The sequence below is a fragment of the Dreissena polymorpha genome, chromosome 3 (genome assembly GCF_020536995.1).
Source record: "Dreissena polymorpha isolate Duluth1 chromosome 3, UMN_Dpol_1.0, whole genome shotgun sequence".
Classification (NCBI taxonomy): Eukaryota; Metazoa; Mollusca; class Bivalvia; order Myida; family Dreissenidae; genus Dreissena; species Dreissena polymorpha.
Window position 1 is genome coordinate 3,396,040 of NC_068357.1, and position 16,196 is coordinate 3,412,235.

At 42.0% G+C, this 16,196-nt stretch overlaps 1 protein-coding gene across 5 annotated transcripts in view; it reads right to left on the reverse strand.

Annotated features, from left to right (window-relative positions):
- The window catches only part of LOC127872759 (uncharacterized), a 116,956-nt gene that overhangs the window by 18,119 nt on the left and 82,641 nt on the right, over positions 1-16,196 (reverse strand). For all 5 annotated transcript variants that reach the window (XM_052416140.1, XM_052416141.1, XM_052416139.1 and 2 more), the window contains 4 exons: positions 4,768-4,907; positions 3,578-3,664; positions 1,913-1,996; positions 431-643 (listed from right to left, as the gene is read on the reverse strand). In XM_052416140.1, coding sequence (XP_052272100.1) covers positions 431-643; positions 1,913-1,996; positions 3,578-3,664; positions 4,768-4,907 — 524 coding nt within the window. The remainder of the gene's footprint in view (positions 1-430; positions 644-1,912; positions 1,997-3,577; positions 3,665-4,767; positions 4,908-16,196) is intronic.

Consider the following 16,196-nt stretch of genomic DNA (forward strand, 5'->3'; position numbering starts at 1 on the left):
GTGACATTTGAATGCGAAAAGAGTGTTTTTGACAATGTTACACCAGTTTTCAATTCTCCTGCTAATGAAACAATATAAGAGACAATAAAGTTATTTTCAAAAGATTTTAATCATACAGATTTATGACAAAAAAGTTTGCTACTCAAACTTCAACTGGATGCATACTTATTGTAAGGTACAATCAACTGCTAAAAATCGTAGTTTTAGTAAACAAGATCAAATGCTTTACATTTGTATTTACACATTTTCCATGGTTGACCTATTTTTTTTTAAGTTGTTTAATAACAAAAATAAAAAAAAATCATTAACAAAACATTATTATTTTACAAAATTGCTCTGTTTATACAATGGAGAATTCTGATAGTTCAGATATTACAAAATTATTGTATGTTCAATAACCATAAGGGAGGCTTTAAATAAGAATGCCCACCTGTATGGTTTCTTCAAACACCTCATTTTCCAATGAGAGTTCCCTTGCTGGTCCTTTCTTGGGGGTGATGTCATCACCTTGTGGCCCCTTTATTGGAGTGACTTCATCACCTTGTGGCCCCTTCCTGGAGGCGGAGTTATTGACAGGAAGAGAGGAGGCGGAGTTACTGGAGTCTGCTAGGGGTTCCATATCACCCATGCCAGAGTCCTTTCTCTGCAGGCATTTCATAATTGTACATTCACTACACTCAAGAAATAAATCTAGCCAAATATATTACAATTTATTGTTTTTATTATAAGAATTTCAGCTTGAAAATATGACACTAATGATAATTTAATGTAAACATGCATGAGTTGAAATTACACACAAAAAAGAAAAAATATCACAAAATTGTGTGCTTTTTTACATATTGCTGCTCAAAAGAAAATCGTATGAACTGTAACAGCACATTTTATAACATTTCCTAGCGTAAGCTTAACGATAAGAATTTTATACTTTAATTTAGACTATCTATAAATTGCAAAATTTAACAAGAAACTGTCAGAGACGGGTGACGCTCCCCAAAGTTTTTTGTGTCACAATATTGCACTATATATTCAGATAAAACAAACGTCTTGGGGCATAACTTTGGACAAAATAATACAATGGATGGTTTAGCAACTTAAAAATTTCAAAGGGCCATAACTCTCTAAATAAATCATCTAACCAGAACCCATAAATAACATGCGCATCTCCTCAAGGTAGTTAATCTTCCCGTAAAGCTTCATTGTATTCCAGTCAGTAGTTGGGGAGAAATAGCCCGGACAAGAATTGCACTATATGTACAGTTTATATAAAATTTCAAAGGGCCATAACTCTGTGAAAAATCATCCGACCATAACCGGCTGATAATATGCACATCTCCTGTTGGTAGTGAATCTTCCCATAAAGTTTCATTGAATTCCCGTAATAAGTTGCTGAGACATAGCTCGGACAAGAATTGCAATATATGTACAATGGAAAATTTCAAAGGGCCATAACTCTGTGAAAAATCATCTGACTAGAACCCGCTGATAATATGCACATGTCCTCTTGGTAGTGAAGCTTCCCATAAAGTTTCATTGAATTCAGGTCATTAGTTGCTGAGAAATAGCTCGGACAAGAATTGCACTAAATGTACAGTTAATGGAAAATTTCAAAGGGCCATAACTGTGTGAAAAATCATCCGACCAGAACCGGCTGATAATATGCACATCTCCTCTTGGTAGTGAAGCTTCCCATAAAGTTTAATTGAATTCCGGTCATTAATTGCTGAGAAATAGCCCGGACAAAAATTGTGCACGAACGGATGGACACACACACAGATGGACGAAGCGGCGACTATATGCTCCCCCAAAAATTTTTGGGGGATCATAAAAAGGTACCCTTATGTAATAAACGATTGTTTAATTTGTAACATGTTCATTTACAGCACTAATATCTGATATACTGCACACAAGTTACCGTTGTTTCCAGGGCTGTGACTGTGCACTTGATCTGCAACTGGCCTGATTTTGTGTGTTTTAGAGGAAACCAGTCTGATGTTTTCTGCAACAAAAACAGTAATTACCCAATATAAAAGAATATTCAACAGCTTAAAGTAACAAGGTCAGATGAATAATAAAGATTTATTTGAACATTTTAATAATATTCTTCGGTGGGTTATTTATTTAAGAAATGAACCCTGTTGCTCAAAACTGTAATGGATAACAGCATGTCAACTTTAAAACTAAAATAAAACTCATTTTATTAGCAATTTTTTTATTGTTTTTATTGTTGGCATAACTATTATTTACAATATAATCATTCATTAAAGGCTCAACAATTAAGTTAAAACTAGGAAAGACACTGAATCCCCCACAACAAAAGTTTGGACACAGAAACCCACTATATATTCCACAGAAGATGAAAGGCCATAATTGACCCAAAACTGGTCGCTGTCACTGTTCTTTTCTATGCGATCATATTGAAGTCATTACATTGTGATAATTTGAGCAAGTTTTACACAGTTATTAAAGGGGTTTTAAACAAACTTTGTGACTGCATTTTTTTGTTAGAAAAACTGACAAAGGGCTATTATTCTGCCAAAACTTGGCCAAGCCAAACATCTGTTCTATACAATAAACTACACATTAAGGTCATTCAACTGCAAAAGTCTCAGCCATATTCTGCCAGAATTTAACAAGGAATTTAAAACTCCAGCTTCTGAATGTACATACTGACATAGAGATAGAAAAGGGCAATGAAACCCCAACAAAGGGCCATTATTCAGCAAAAATCGTTGTAGCCAAAATCCCTTTTCTAACAACCATCTACAAATGTAGGTCATTGAACTATGAAAGTTTGAACAAGACTCACAAAGAATGTTTAAGAGGAGTTAAAAACAAAATGTTTTGGACTTTTATAAAGAGACAAAGGACCATAATTCCGCAAAAATTCACCCAAGGTAAAATTCTGTTCTGTAAAATTATACACATTAAGGTCATTAAACTGTGAAAGTTTGAGCGAGACTCACCGAGTAGTTAAATCAAAGTTGTAATCAACAGAGACAAATTGCCAGAATTGTGGCAATACTTACAATGTTCCCTCAAAAATTTCTGTCTTTACAATCATCTTCCTATAAAGGTCATTAAACTGTAAAAGTTCTGGCAAGATCCACAAAGTAGTTGGAAACTTCATCACAAGCTTGCGGACAGACAGACATTTGGACAGACCCAGAAGTGTAATGCTTAATGCCTCCCACATTGTTGGGGCATAACAATTACATAAAAAATTAGCAGTCAAAAGCTTAATTGGCCATTAAAGTTTTTAGCTATTTGACATTAATTTTTATCTTTCTTTGTTTATCCTCTTATATACAAAAATCTGTCAGGAGTTATTGTGAAAAGGAAATTAAACAACAAGGGCTGAATTCTGTTTACTCTTTACCACTAAGATACGCACTTTGACGCATTTATTGTCCTTTAGAAAATCAAATTTAATCATAAAATACTAATGAGAAGCAAACAGCATTTAACCTGAACAGACCGCAAGTTAGATGTAGGCTGTTCTGGTTTTATGCTGGTTGCATATAGCAATTTATGCTTTGCTTCTGAGCGGGATAGGTTTCAGCCAGGACATTACACCTACCCTTAATGAGAGCTCCTTCAACTGGTCAAGGGTCAACATCACTTTGCCGAGAAAATCATTGACAAACATGTCCTTGTCGAAGAGTTGCTGCAAAAAGATGATGTTTGCAATCAACATATTTAATAGAAAATGATGTCCGTGTTAGTATGATTGTAATGTACATCATGATTATGATTAACAATATTATGCTACTGTTCTTATATTAAAAAAAAAAATATACAGCTTTATTATTTTATTTTTTTAAGTTGTTTACTATTTGTACTCTCTTACTTTTATGTTATCTACATAAGCTTGACAATTATTAGGCTGCATGCATGTTTATTTGTTTCATTGAGGCTGCTTTATTTTTGATTTGCATTTTTGCTATGGGATATTACTACATGTCTCTAGCTCGACTGCATTGGCCTGGTAGTCATGAACTCAATGAGCTTACATTTAATGCATGGATTGTTTCCTATCTTTGCATTTGGGTTTGTTTATGCATACATTTAATGCATGGATTGTTTCCTATCTTTGCATTTGGGTTTGTTCATGCATACATTTAATGCATGGATTGTTCCTATCTTTGCATTTGGGTTTGTTCATGCATACATTTAATGCATGGATTGTTTCCTATCTTTGCATTTGGGTTTGTTTATGCATACATTTAATGCATGGATTGTTTCCTATCTTTGCATTTGGGTTTGTTCATGCATACATTTAATGCATGGATTGTTTCCTATCTTTGCATTTGGGTTTGTTTATGCATACATTTAATGCATGGATTGTTTCCTATCTTTGCATTTGGGTTTGTTCATGCATACATTTAATGCATGGATTGTTCCTATCTTTGCAGTTGGGTTTGTTCATGCACATTTCTCACAAGTTTAATGAGACCATAACAGGATAGTAAGAGATGTGCGCTTCAGTTGATTAATATCACTTCCAGTACAGAAATTACTTTCTTCACCGTAACACTACTTTAATAAATTGATGCATGAAGGTCAGCGCCAGGTTAATGTTTGACAATAAAACTGGTTGTTTGCAAATTTGTTAAGTTCAGATTTGAATCTTATAATTATATCTGATCGTTCCGGAGTAGAATAGTTCAGATAATCCTGGGAAAAAAAAATCTTGTGTTAAAGATGTCAATCTCTATGACAATCATTATGCACTTGTTCTGGTACTGTCTATCCCAGTGAAATACTCACAATTTCCAACATCCCACAATTCTCGGGGACTTTCAGCGTGACAGACTCGTTCCACATGGGTGTCAGAGTCTTCTTCTTCACGCTCGTAGAGAACAGCTTCTCTTCTCCCATTCGCACCTCACAAAATGGATCGCTGTAACCTGTCATAACAGAACATATAATGAAATGATTTATTTAAACAAGGCCTTTCGTTTTTTCTTCTAAAAGTTTACCATTTGTCATAAAGACTTAGCAACCTGGATTTACTAACTTTATATCGTTGTGCAGGCTAGCTCAGTTGGTGGACTAACAATCAGGATAAGGTAGGACAGTTGTTGGTTACTGGCATAAGTATGTGCACTTAGTACTGGTAAACCAGCTAGCACAGTCAAAGGTTGACATGGTTAATTGACCGCCATGATATGACTGAAATATTGATGGAAAGGGAAAATATACTATATCAAAATAAAATTATCTTCATATTCTTATGTATTGCCACATCTTTGTGTCATTTTTACTGCTTTGCTATATATAAAACAATTAGCAAATTTGCACAAGGCTTCCGCTGTCTTTCCAAGCTTAGCAAAGAGTTGTGCAATAAGTATAATGAATTCAATATCATTGTACTGAATAGTACTTTTGTATTGGTATAAAAATAAACTCACAGTCACAAAAATCCACGAAATAGCTAAATTTGATGTGTTTAACAAATGTCAAGTATTTACAAGATGAGATGGTTGATTGAATCTCCCATCCATGACAAAACATAGAGTTTTTATCAAAATGATGACATATGAGCTTTGCTCTGGGAAAACTGATTTAAAAGCATGTGCATAGTGTTGTCCCATATAAGACTGTGCAGTCCACTCTGCCGCAAAGTGTTGTCCCATATAAGACTGTGCAGTCCACTCAGTCGCATAGTGTTGTCCCATATAAGACTGTGCAGTCCACTCAGTCGCATAGTGTTGTCCCATATAAGACTGTGCAGTCCACTCTGCCGCAAAGTGTTGTCCCATATAAGACTGTGCAGTCCACTCAGTCGCATAGTGTTGTCCCATATAAGACTGTGCAGTCCACTCAGTCACATAGTGTTGTCCCATATAAGACTGTGCAGTCCACTCAGTCGCATAGTGTTGTCCCATATAAGACTGTGCAGTCCACTCAGTCACATAGTGTTGTCCCATATAAGACTGTGCAGTCCACTCAGTCGCATAGTGTTGTCCCATATAAGACTGTGCAGTCCACTCAGTGGTATAGTGTTGTCCCATATAAGACTGTGCAGTCCACTCAGTCACATAGTGTTGTCCCATATAAGACTGCGCAGTCCACTCAGTAGCATAGTGTTGTCCCATATAAGACTGTGCAGTCCACTCAGTAGTATAGTGTTGTCCCATATAAGACTGTGCAGTCCACTCAGTCACATAGTGTTGTCCCATATAAGACTGTGCAGTCCACTCAGTCGCATAGTGTTGTCCCATATAAGACTGTGCAGTCCACTCAGTCGCATAGTGTTGTCCCATATAAGACTGTGCAGTCCACTCAGTCGCATTGTGTTGACCCATATAAGACTGTGCATTCCACTCAGTCGCATAGTGTTGTCCCATATAAGACTGTGCAGCCCACTCAGTCGCATAGTGTTGTCCCATATAAGACTGTGCAGTCCACTCAGTCACATAGTGTTGTCCCATATAAGACTGTGCAGTCCACTCAGTCACATAGTGTTGTCCCATATAAGACTGTGCAGTCCACTCAGACACATAGTGTTGTCCCATATAAGACTGTGCAGTCCACTCAGTCGCATAGTGTTGTCCCATATAAGACTGTGCAGCCCACTCAGTCGCATAGTGTTGTCCCATATAAGACTGTGCAGTCCACTCAGTCTAGTGAATAGTGTTGTTCCATATAAGACTGTGCAGTCCACTCAGTAGTATAGTGTTGTCCCATATAAGACTGTGCAGTCCACTCAGTCACATAGTGTTGTCCCATATAAGACTGTGCAGTCCACTCAGTCGCATAGTGTTGTCCCATATAAGACTGTGCAGTCCACTCAGTCGCATAGTGTTGTCCCATATAAGACTGTGCAGTCCACTCAGTCACATAGTGTTGTCCCATATAAGACTGTGCAGTCCACTCAGTCGCATAGTGTTGTCCCATATAAGACTGTGCAGCCCACTCAGTCACATAGTGTTGTCCCATATAAGACTGTGCAGTCCACTCAGTCTAGTGCATAGTGTTGTCCCATATAAGACTGTGCAGTCCACTCAGTAGTATAGTGTTGTCCCATATAAGACTGTGCAGTCCACTCAGTCACATAGTGTTGTCCCATATAAGACTGTGCAGCCCACTCAGTCACATAGTGTTGTCCCATATAAGACTGTGCAGTCCACTCAGTCACATAGTGTTGTCCCATATAAGACTGTGCAGTCCACTCAGTCGCATAGTGTTGTCCCATATAAGACTGTGCAGTCCACTCAGTCACATAGTGTTGTCCCATATAAGACTGTGCAGTCCACTCAGTCACATAGTGTTGTCCCATATAAGACTGTTCAGTCAACTCAGTCGCATAGTGTTGTCCCATATAAGACTGTGCAGTCCACACAGTCGCATAGTGTTGTCCCATATAAGACTGTGCAGTCCACTCAGTCGCATTGTGTTGACCCATATAAGACTGTGCAGTCCACTCAGTCGCATTGTGTTGACCCATATAAGACTGTGCATTCCACTCAGTCGCATAGTGTTGTCCCATATAAGACTGTGCAGCCCACTCAGTCGCATAGTGTTGTCCCATATAAGACTGTGCAGTCCACTCAGTCACATAGTGTTGTCCCATATAAGACTGTGCAGTCCACTCAGTCACATAGTGTTGTCCCATATAAGACTGTGCAGTCCACTCAGACACATAGTGTTGTCCCATATAAGACTGTGCAGTCCACTCAGTCGCATAGTGTTGTCCCATATAAGACTGTGCAGCCCACTCAGTCGCATAGTGTTGTCCCATATAAGACTGTGCAGTCCACTCAGTCTAGTGAATAGTGTTGTTCCATATAAGACTGTGCAGTCCACTCAGTAGTATAGTGTTGTCCCATATAAGACTGTGCAGTCCACTCAGTCACATAGTGTTGTCCCATATAAGACTGTGCAGTCCACTCAGTCGCATAGTGTTGTCCCATATAAGACTGTGCAGTCCACTCAGTCGCATAGTGTTGTCCCATATAAGACTGTGCAGTCCACTCAGTCACATAGTGTTGTCCCATATAAGACTGTGCAGTCCACTCAGTCGCATAGTGTTGTCCCATATAAGACTGTGCAGCCCACTCAGTCGCATAGTGTTGTCCCATATAAGACTGTGCAGTCCACTCAGTCTAGTGCATAGTGTTGTCCCATATAAGACTGTGCAGTCCACTCAGTAGTATAGTGTTGTCCCATATAAGACTGTGCAGTCCACTCAGTCACATAGTGTTGTCCCATATAAGACTGTGCAGCCCACTCAGTCACATAGTGTTGTCCCATATAAGACTGTGCAGTCCACTCAGTCACATAGTGTTGTCCCATATAAGACTGTGCAGTCCACTCAGTCGCATAGTGTTGTCCCATATAAGACTGTGCAGTCCACTCAGTCACATAGTGTTGTCCCATATAAGACTGTGCAGTCCACTCAGTCACATAGTGTTGTCCCATATAAGACTGTTCAGTCAACTCAGTCGCATAGTGTTGTCCCATATAAGACTGTGCAGTCCACACAGTCGCATAGTGTTGTCCCATATAAGACTGTGCAGTCCACTCAGTCGCATTGTGTTGACCCATATAAGACTGTGCAGTCCACTCAGTCGCATTGTGTTGACCCATATAAGACTGTGCAGTCCACTCAGTCACATAGTGTTGTCCCATATAAGACTGTGCAGTCCACTCAGTCGCATAGTGTTGTCCCATATAAGACTGTGCAGTCCACTCAGTCGCATAGTGTTGTCCCATATAAGACTGTGCAGTCCACTCAGTCGCATTGTGTTGACCCATATAAGACTGTGCAGTCCACTCAGTCGCATAGTGTTGTCCCATATAAGACTGTGCAGTCCACTCAGTAGTATAGTGTTGTCCCATATAAGACTGTGCAGCCCACTCAGTCGCATAGTGTTGTCCCATATAAGACTGTGCAGTCCACTCAGTCTAGTGCATAGTGTTGTTCCATATAAGACTGTGCAGTCCACTCAGTAGTATAGTGTTGTCCCATATAAGACTGTGCAGTCCACTCAGTCACATAGTGTTGTCCCATATAAGACTGTGCAGTCCACTCAGTCGCATAGTGTTGTCCCATATAAGACTGTGCAGTCCACTCAGTCGCATAGTGTTGTCCCATATAAGACTGTGCAGTCCACTCAGTCACATAGTGTTGTCCCATATAAGACTGTGCAGTCCACTCAGTCGCATAGTGTTGTCCCATATATGACTGTGCAGTCCACTCAGTCACATAGTGTTGTCCCATATAAGACTGTGCAGTCCACTCAGTCACATAGTGTTGTCCCATATAAGACTGTGCAGTCCACTCAGTAGCATAGCGTTGTCCCATATAAGACTGTGCAGTCCACTCAGTCACATAGTGTTGTCCCATATAAGACTGTGCAGTCCACTCAGACACATAGTGTTGTCCCATATAAGACTGTGCAGTCCACTCAGTCACATAGTGTTGTCCCATATAAGACTGTGCAGCCCACTCAGTCACATAGTGTTGTCCCATATAAGACTGTGCAGTCCACTCAGTCACATAGTGTTGTCCCATATAAGACTGTGCAGTCCACTCAGTCACATAGTGTTGTCCCATATAAGACTGTGCAGCCCACTCAGTCACATAGTGTTGTCCCATATAAGACTGTGCAGTCCACTCAGTCACATAGTGTTGTCCCATATAAGACTGTGCAGTCCACTCAGTCACATAGTGTTGTCCCATATAAGACTGTGCAGCCCACTCAGTCACATAGTGTTGTCCCATATAAGACTGTGCAGTCCACTCAGTCACATAGTGTTGTCCCATATAAGACTGTGCAGTCCACTCAGTCACATAGTGTTGTCCCATATAAGACTGTGCAGTCCACTCAGTCGCATAGTGTTGTCCCATATAAGACTGTGCAGTCCACTCAGTCACATAGTGTTGTCCCATATAAGACTGTGCAGTCCACTCAGTCGCATAGTGTTGTCCCATATAAGACTGTGCAGTCCACTCAGTAGTATAGTGTTGTCCCATATAAGACTGTGCAGTCCACTCAGTCGCATAGTGTTGTCCCATATAAGACTGTGCAGTCCACTCAGTAGTATAGTGTTGTCCCATATAAGACTGTGCAGCCCACTTAGTCGCATAGTGTTGTCCCATATAAGACTGTGCAGTCCACTCAGTAGTATAGTGTTGTCCCATATAAGACTGTGCAGTCCACTCAGTAGTATAGTGTTGTCCCATATAAGACTGTGCAGCCCACTTAGTCGCATAGTGTTGTCCCATATAAGACTGTGCAGTCCACTCAGTGGTATAGTGTTGTCCCATATAAGACTGTGCAGTCCACTCAGTCACATAGTGTTGTCCCATATAAGACTGCGCAGTCCACTCAGTAGCATAGTGTTGTCCCATATAAGACTGTGCAGTCCACTCAGTAGTATAGTGTTGTCCCATATAAGACTGTGCAGTCCACTCAGTCGCATAGTGTTGTCCCATATAAGACTGTGCAGTCCACTCAGTAGTATAGTGTTGTCCCATATAAGACTGTGCAGTCCACTCAGTCACATAGTGTTGTCCCATATAAGACTGCGCAGTCCACTCAGTCACATAGTGTTGTCCCATATAAGACTGTGCAGTCCACTCAGTAGTATAGTGTTGTCCCATATACGACTGTGCAGTCCACTCAGTCGCATAGTGTTGCCCCATATAAGACTGTGCAGTCCACTCAGTCACATAGTGTTGTCCCATATAAGACTGTGCAGTCCACTCAGTCGCATAGTGTTGTCCCATATAAGACTGTGCAGTCCACTCAGTCGCATAGTGTTGTCCCATATAAGACTGTGCAGTCCACTCAGTCACATAGTGTTGTCCCATATAAGACTGTGCAGTCCACTCAGTCGCATAGTGTTGTCCCATATAAGACTGTGCAGTCCACTCAGTCGCATTGTGTTGACCCATATAAGACTGTGCAGTCCACTCAGTCGCATTGTGTTGACCCATATAAGACTGTGCAGTCCACTCAGTGGCATAGTGTTGTCCCATATAAGACTGTGCAGTCCACTCAGTCGCATAGTGTTGTCCCATATAAGACTGTGCAGTCCACTCAGTCTAGTGCATAGTGTTGTCCCATATAAGACTGTGCAGCCCACTCAGTCGCATAGTGTTGTCCCATATAAGACTGTGCAGTCCACTCAGTCTAGTGCATAGTGTTGTTCCATATAAGACTGTGCAGTCCACTCAGTAGTATAGTGTTGTCCCATATAAGACTGTGCAGTCCACTCAGTCACATAGTGTTGTCCCATATAAGATTGTGCAGTCCACTCAGTCACATAGTGTTGTCCCATATAAGACTGTGCAGTCCACTCAGTCACATAGTGTTGTCCCATATAAGACTGTGCAGTCCACTCAGTCACATAGTGTTGTCCCATATAAGACTCTGCAGCCCACTCAGTCGCATAGTGTTGTCCCATATAAGACTGTGCAGTCCACTCAGTCGCATAGTGTTGTCCCATATAAGACTGTGCAGTCCACTCAGTAGTATAGTGTTGTCCCATATAAGACTCTGCAGCCCACTCAGTCGCATAGTGTTGTCCCATATAAGACTGTGCAGTCCACTCAGTCGCATAGTGTTGTCCCATATAAGACTGTGCAGTCCACTCAGTCGCATAGTGTTGTCCCATATAAGACTGTGCAGTCCACTCAGTAGTATAGTGTTGTCCCATATAAGACTGTGCAGTCCACTCAGTCGCATAGTGTTGTCCCATATAAGACTGTGCAGTCCACTCAGTCACATAGTGTTGTCCCATATAAGACTGTGCAGTCCTCTCAGTCACATAGTGTTGTCCCATATAAGACTCTGCAGCCCACTCAGTCGCATAGTGTTGTCCCATATAAGACTGTGCAGTCCACTCAGTCGCATAGTGTTGTCCCATATAAGACTGTGCAGTCCACTCAGTCGCATAGTGTTGTCCCATATCAGACTGTGCAGTCCACTCAGTCGCATTGTGTTGACCCATATAAGACTGTGCAGTCCACTCAGTCGCATTGTGTTGACCCATATAAGACTGTGCAGTCCACTCAGTGGCATAGTGTTGTCCCATATAAGACTGTGCAGTCCACTCAGTCGCATAGTGTTGTCCCATATAAGACTGTGCAGTCCACTCAGTCTAGTGCATAGTGTTGTCCCATATAAGACTGTGCAGCCCACTCAGTCGCATAGTGTTGTCCCATATAAGACTGTGCAGTCCACTCAGTCTAGTGCATAGTGTTGTTCCATATAAGACTGTGCAGTCCACTCAGTAGTATAGTGTTGTCCCATATAAGACTGTGCAGTCCACTCAGTCACATAGTGTTGTCCCATATAAGACTGTGCAGTCCACTCAGTCACATAGTGTTGTCCCATATAAGACTGTGCAGTCCACTCAGTCACATAGTGTTGTCCCATATAAGACTGTGCAGTCCACTCAGTCACATAGTGTTGTCCCATATAAGACTCTGCAGCCCACTCAGTCGCATAGTGTTGTCCCATATAAGACTGTGCAGTCCACTCAGTCGCATAGTGTTGTCCCATATAAGACTGTGCAGTCCACTCAGTAGTATAGTGTTGTCCCATATAAGACTGTGCAGTCCACTCAGTCGCATAGTGTTGTCCCATATAAGACTGTGCAGTCCACTCAGTCGCATAGTGTTGTCCCATATAAGACTGTGCAGTCCACTCAGTAGTATAGTGTTGTCCCATATAAGACTGTGCAGTCCACTCAGTCGCATAGTGTTGTCCCATATAAGACTGTGCAGTCCACTCAGTCACATAGTGTTGTCCCATATAAGACTGTGCAGTCCACTCAGTCACATAGTGTTGTCCCATATAAGACTCTGCAGCCCACTCAGTCACATAGTGTTGTCCCATATAAGACTGTGCAGTCCACTCAGTCGCATAGTGTTGTCCCATATAAGACTGTGCAGTCCACTCAGTCGCATAGTGTTGTCCCATATCAGACTGTGCAGTCCACTCAGTCGCATTGTGTTGACCCATATAAGACTGTGCAGTCCACTCAGTCGCAATTGTGTTGACCCATATAAGACTGTGCAGTCCACTCAGTGGCATAGTGTTGTCCCATATAAGACTGTGCAGTCCACTCAGTCGCATAGTGTTGTCCCATATAAGACTGTGCAGTCCACTCAGTCTAGTGCATAGTGTTGTCCCATATAAGACTGTGCAGCCCACTCAGTCGCATAGTGTTGTCCCATATAAGACTGTGCAGTCCACTCAGTCTAGTGCATAGTGTTGTTCCATATAAGACTGTGCAGTCCACTCAGTAGTATAGTGTTTGTCCCATATAAGACTGTGCAGTCCACTCAGTCACATAGTGTTGTCCCATATAAGACTGTGCAGTCCACTCAGTCACATAGTGTTGTCCCATATAAGACTGTGCAGTCCACTCAGTCACATAGTTGTTGTCCCATATAAGACTGTGCAGTCCACTCAGTCACATAGTGTTGTCCCATATAAGACTCTGCAGCCCACTCAGTCGCATAGTGTTGTCCCATATAAGACTGTGCAGTCCACTCAGTCGCATAGTGTTGTCCCATATAAGACTGTGCAGTCCACTCAGTAGTATAGTGTTGTCCCATATAAGACTGTGCAGTCCACTCAGTCGCATAGTGTTGTCCCATATAAGACTGTGCAGTCCACTCAGTCGCATAGTGTTGTCCCATATAAGACTGTGCAGTCCACTCAGTCGCATAGTGTTTGTCCCATATAAGACTGTGCAGGTCCACTCAGTCACATAGTGTTGTCCCATATAAGACTGCGCAGTCAACTCAGTAGCATAGTGTTGTCCCATATAAGACTGTGCAGTCCACTCAGTAGTATAGTGTTGTCCCATATAAGACTGTGCAGTCCACTCAGTCACATAGTGTTGTCCCATATAAGACTGTGCAGTCCACTCAGTCACATAGTGTTGTCCATATAAGGACTGTGCAGTCCACTCAGTCACAAAGTGTTGTCCCATATAAGACTCTGCAGCCCACTCAGTCGCATAGTGGTTGTCCCATATAAGACTGTGCAGTCCACTCAGTCGCATAGTGTTGTCCCATATAAGACTGTGCAGTCCACTCAGTCGCATATGTTGTCCCATATCAGACTGTGCAGTCCACTCAGTCGCATAGTGTTGTCCCATATAAGACTGTGCAGTCCACTCAGTAGTCGCATTGTGTTGACCCATATAAGACTGTGCAGTCCACTCAGTCACATAGTGTTGTCCCATATAAGACTGTGCAGTCCACTCAGTACATAGTGTTGTCCCATATAAGACTGTGCAGTCCACTCAGTCGCATAGTGTTGTCCCATATAAGACTGTGCAGTCCACTCAGTAGTATAGTGTTGTCCCATATAAGACTGTGCAGTCCACTCAGTCACATAGTGTTGTCCCATATAAGACTGTGCAGTCCACTCAGTAGCATAGTGTTGTCCCATATAAGACTGTGCAGTCCACTCAGTAGTATAGTGTTGTCCCATATAAGACTGTGCAGTCCACTCAGTCACATAGTGTTGTCCCATATAAGACTGTGCAGTCCACTCAGTCACATAGTGTTGTCCCATATAAGACTGTGCAGTCCACTCAGTTCATAGTGTTGTCCCATATAAGACTGTGCAGTCCACTCAGTCGCATAGTGTTGTCCCATATAAGACTGTGCAGTCCACTCAGTCGCATAGTGTTGTCCCATATAAGACTGTGCAGTCCACTCAGTCACATAGTGTTGTCCCATATAAGACTGTGCAGTCCACTCAGTCGCATAGTGTTGTCCCATATAAGACTGTGCAGTCCACTCAGTCAAATAGTGTTGTCCCATATAAGACTGTGCAGTCCACTCAGTCACATAGTGTTGTCCCATATAAGACTGCACAGTCCACTCAGTAGCATAGTGTTGTCCCATATAAGACTGTGCAGTCCACTCAGAAGTATAGTGTTGTCCCATATAAGACTGTGCAGTCCACTCAGTCACATAGTGTTGTCCCATATAAGACTGTGCAGTCCACTCAGTCGCATAGTGTTGTCCCATATAAGACTGTGCAGTCCACTCAGTCGCATTGTGTTGTCCCATATAAGACTGTGCAGTCCACTCAGTCACATAGTGTTGTCCCATATAAGACTGTGCAGTCCACTCAGTCGCATAGTGTTGTCCCATATAAGACTGTGCAGTCCACTCAGTCACATAGTGTTGTCCCATATAAGACTGCGCAGTCAACTCAGTAGCATAGTGTTGTCCCATATAAGACTGTGCAGTCCACTCAGTAGTATAGTGTTGTCCCATATAAGACTGTGCAGTCCACTCAGTCACATAGTGTTGTCCCATATAAGACTGTGCAGTCCACTCAGTCTAGTGCATAGTGTTGTCCCATATAAGACTGTGCAGTCCACTCAGTCGCATAGTGTTGTCCCATATAAGACTGTGCAGTCCACTCAGTCACATAGTGTTGTCCCATATAAGACTGTGCAGTCCACTCAGTCGCATAGTGTTGTCCCATATAAGACTGTGCAGTCCACTCAGTCACATAGTGTTGTCCCATATAAGACTGTGCAGTCCACTCAGTCACATAGTGTTGTCCCATATAAGACTGTGCAGTCCACTCAGTCGCATAGTGTTGTCCCATATAAGACTGTGCAGTCCACTCAGTCGCATAGTGTTGTCCCATATAAGACTGTGCAGTCCACTCAGTCACATAGTGTTGTCCCATATAAGACTGTGCAGTCCACTCAGTCGCATAGTGTTGTCCCATATAAGACTGTGCAGTCCACTCAGTCGCATGTGTTGTACCCATATAAAGACTGTGCAGTCCACTCAGTCACATAGTGTTGTCCCATATAGACTGTGCAGTCCACTCAGTAGCATAGTTTTGTCCCATATAGACTGTGCAGTCCACTCAGTCAGCATAGTGTTGTCCCATATAAGACTGTGCAGTCCACTCAGTCGTCATAGTGTTGTACCCATATAAGACTGTGCAGTCCACTCAGTCGCATAGTGTTGATCCCATATAAGACTGTGCAGTCCACTCAGTCAGCTATAGTGTTGTCCCATATAAGACTGTGCAGCCCACTCAGTCAGCATAGTGTTTGTCCCATATAAGACTGTGCAGTCCACTCAGTCTAGTGCATAGTGTTGTCCCATATAAGACTGTGCAGTCCACTCAGTAGTATAGTGTTGTCCCATATAAGACTGTGGCAGTCCACTCAGTACATAGTGTTGT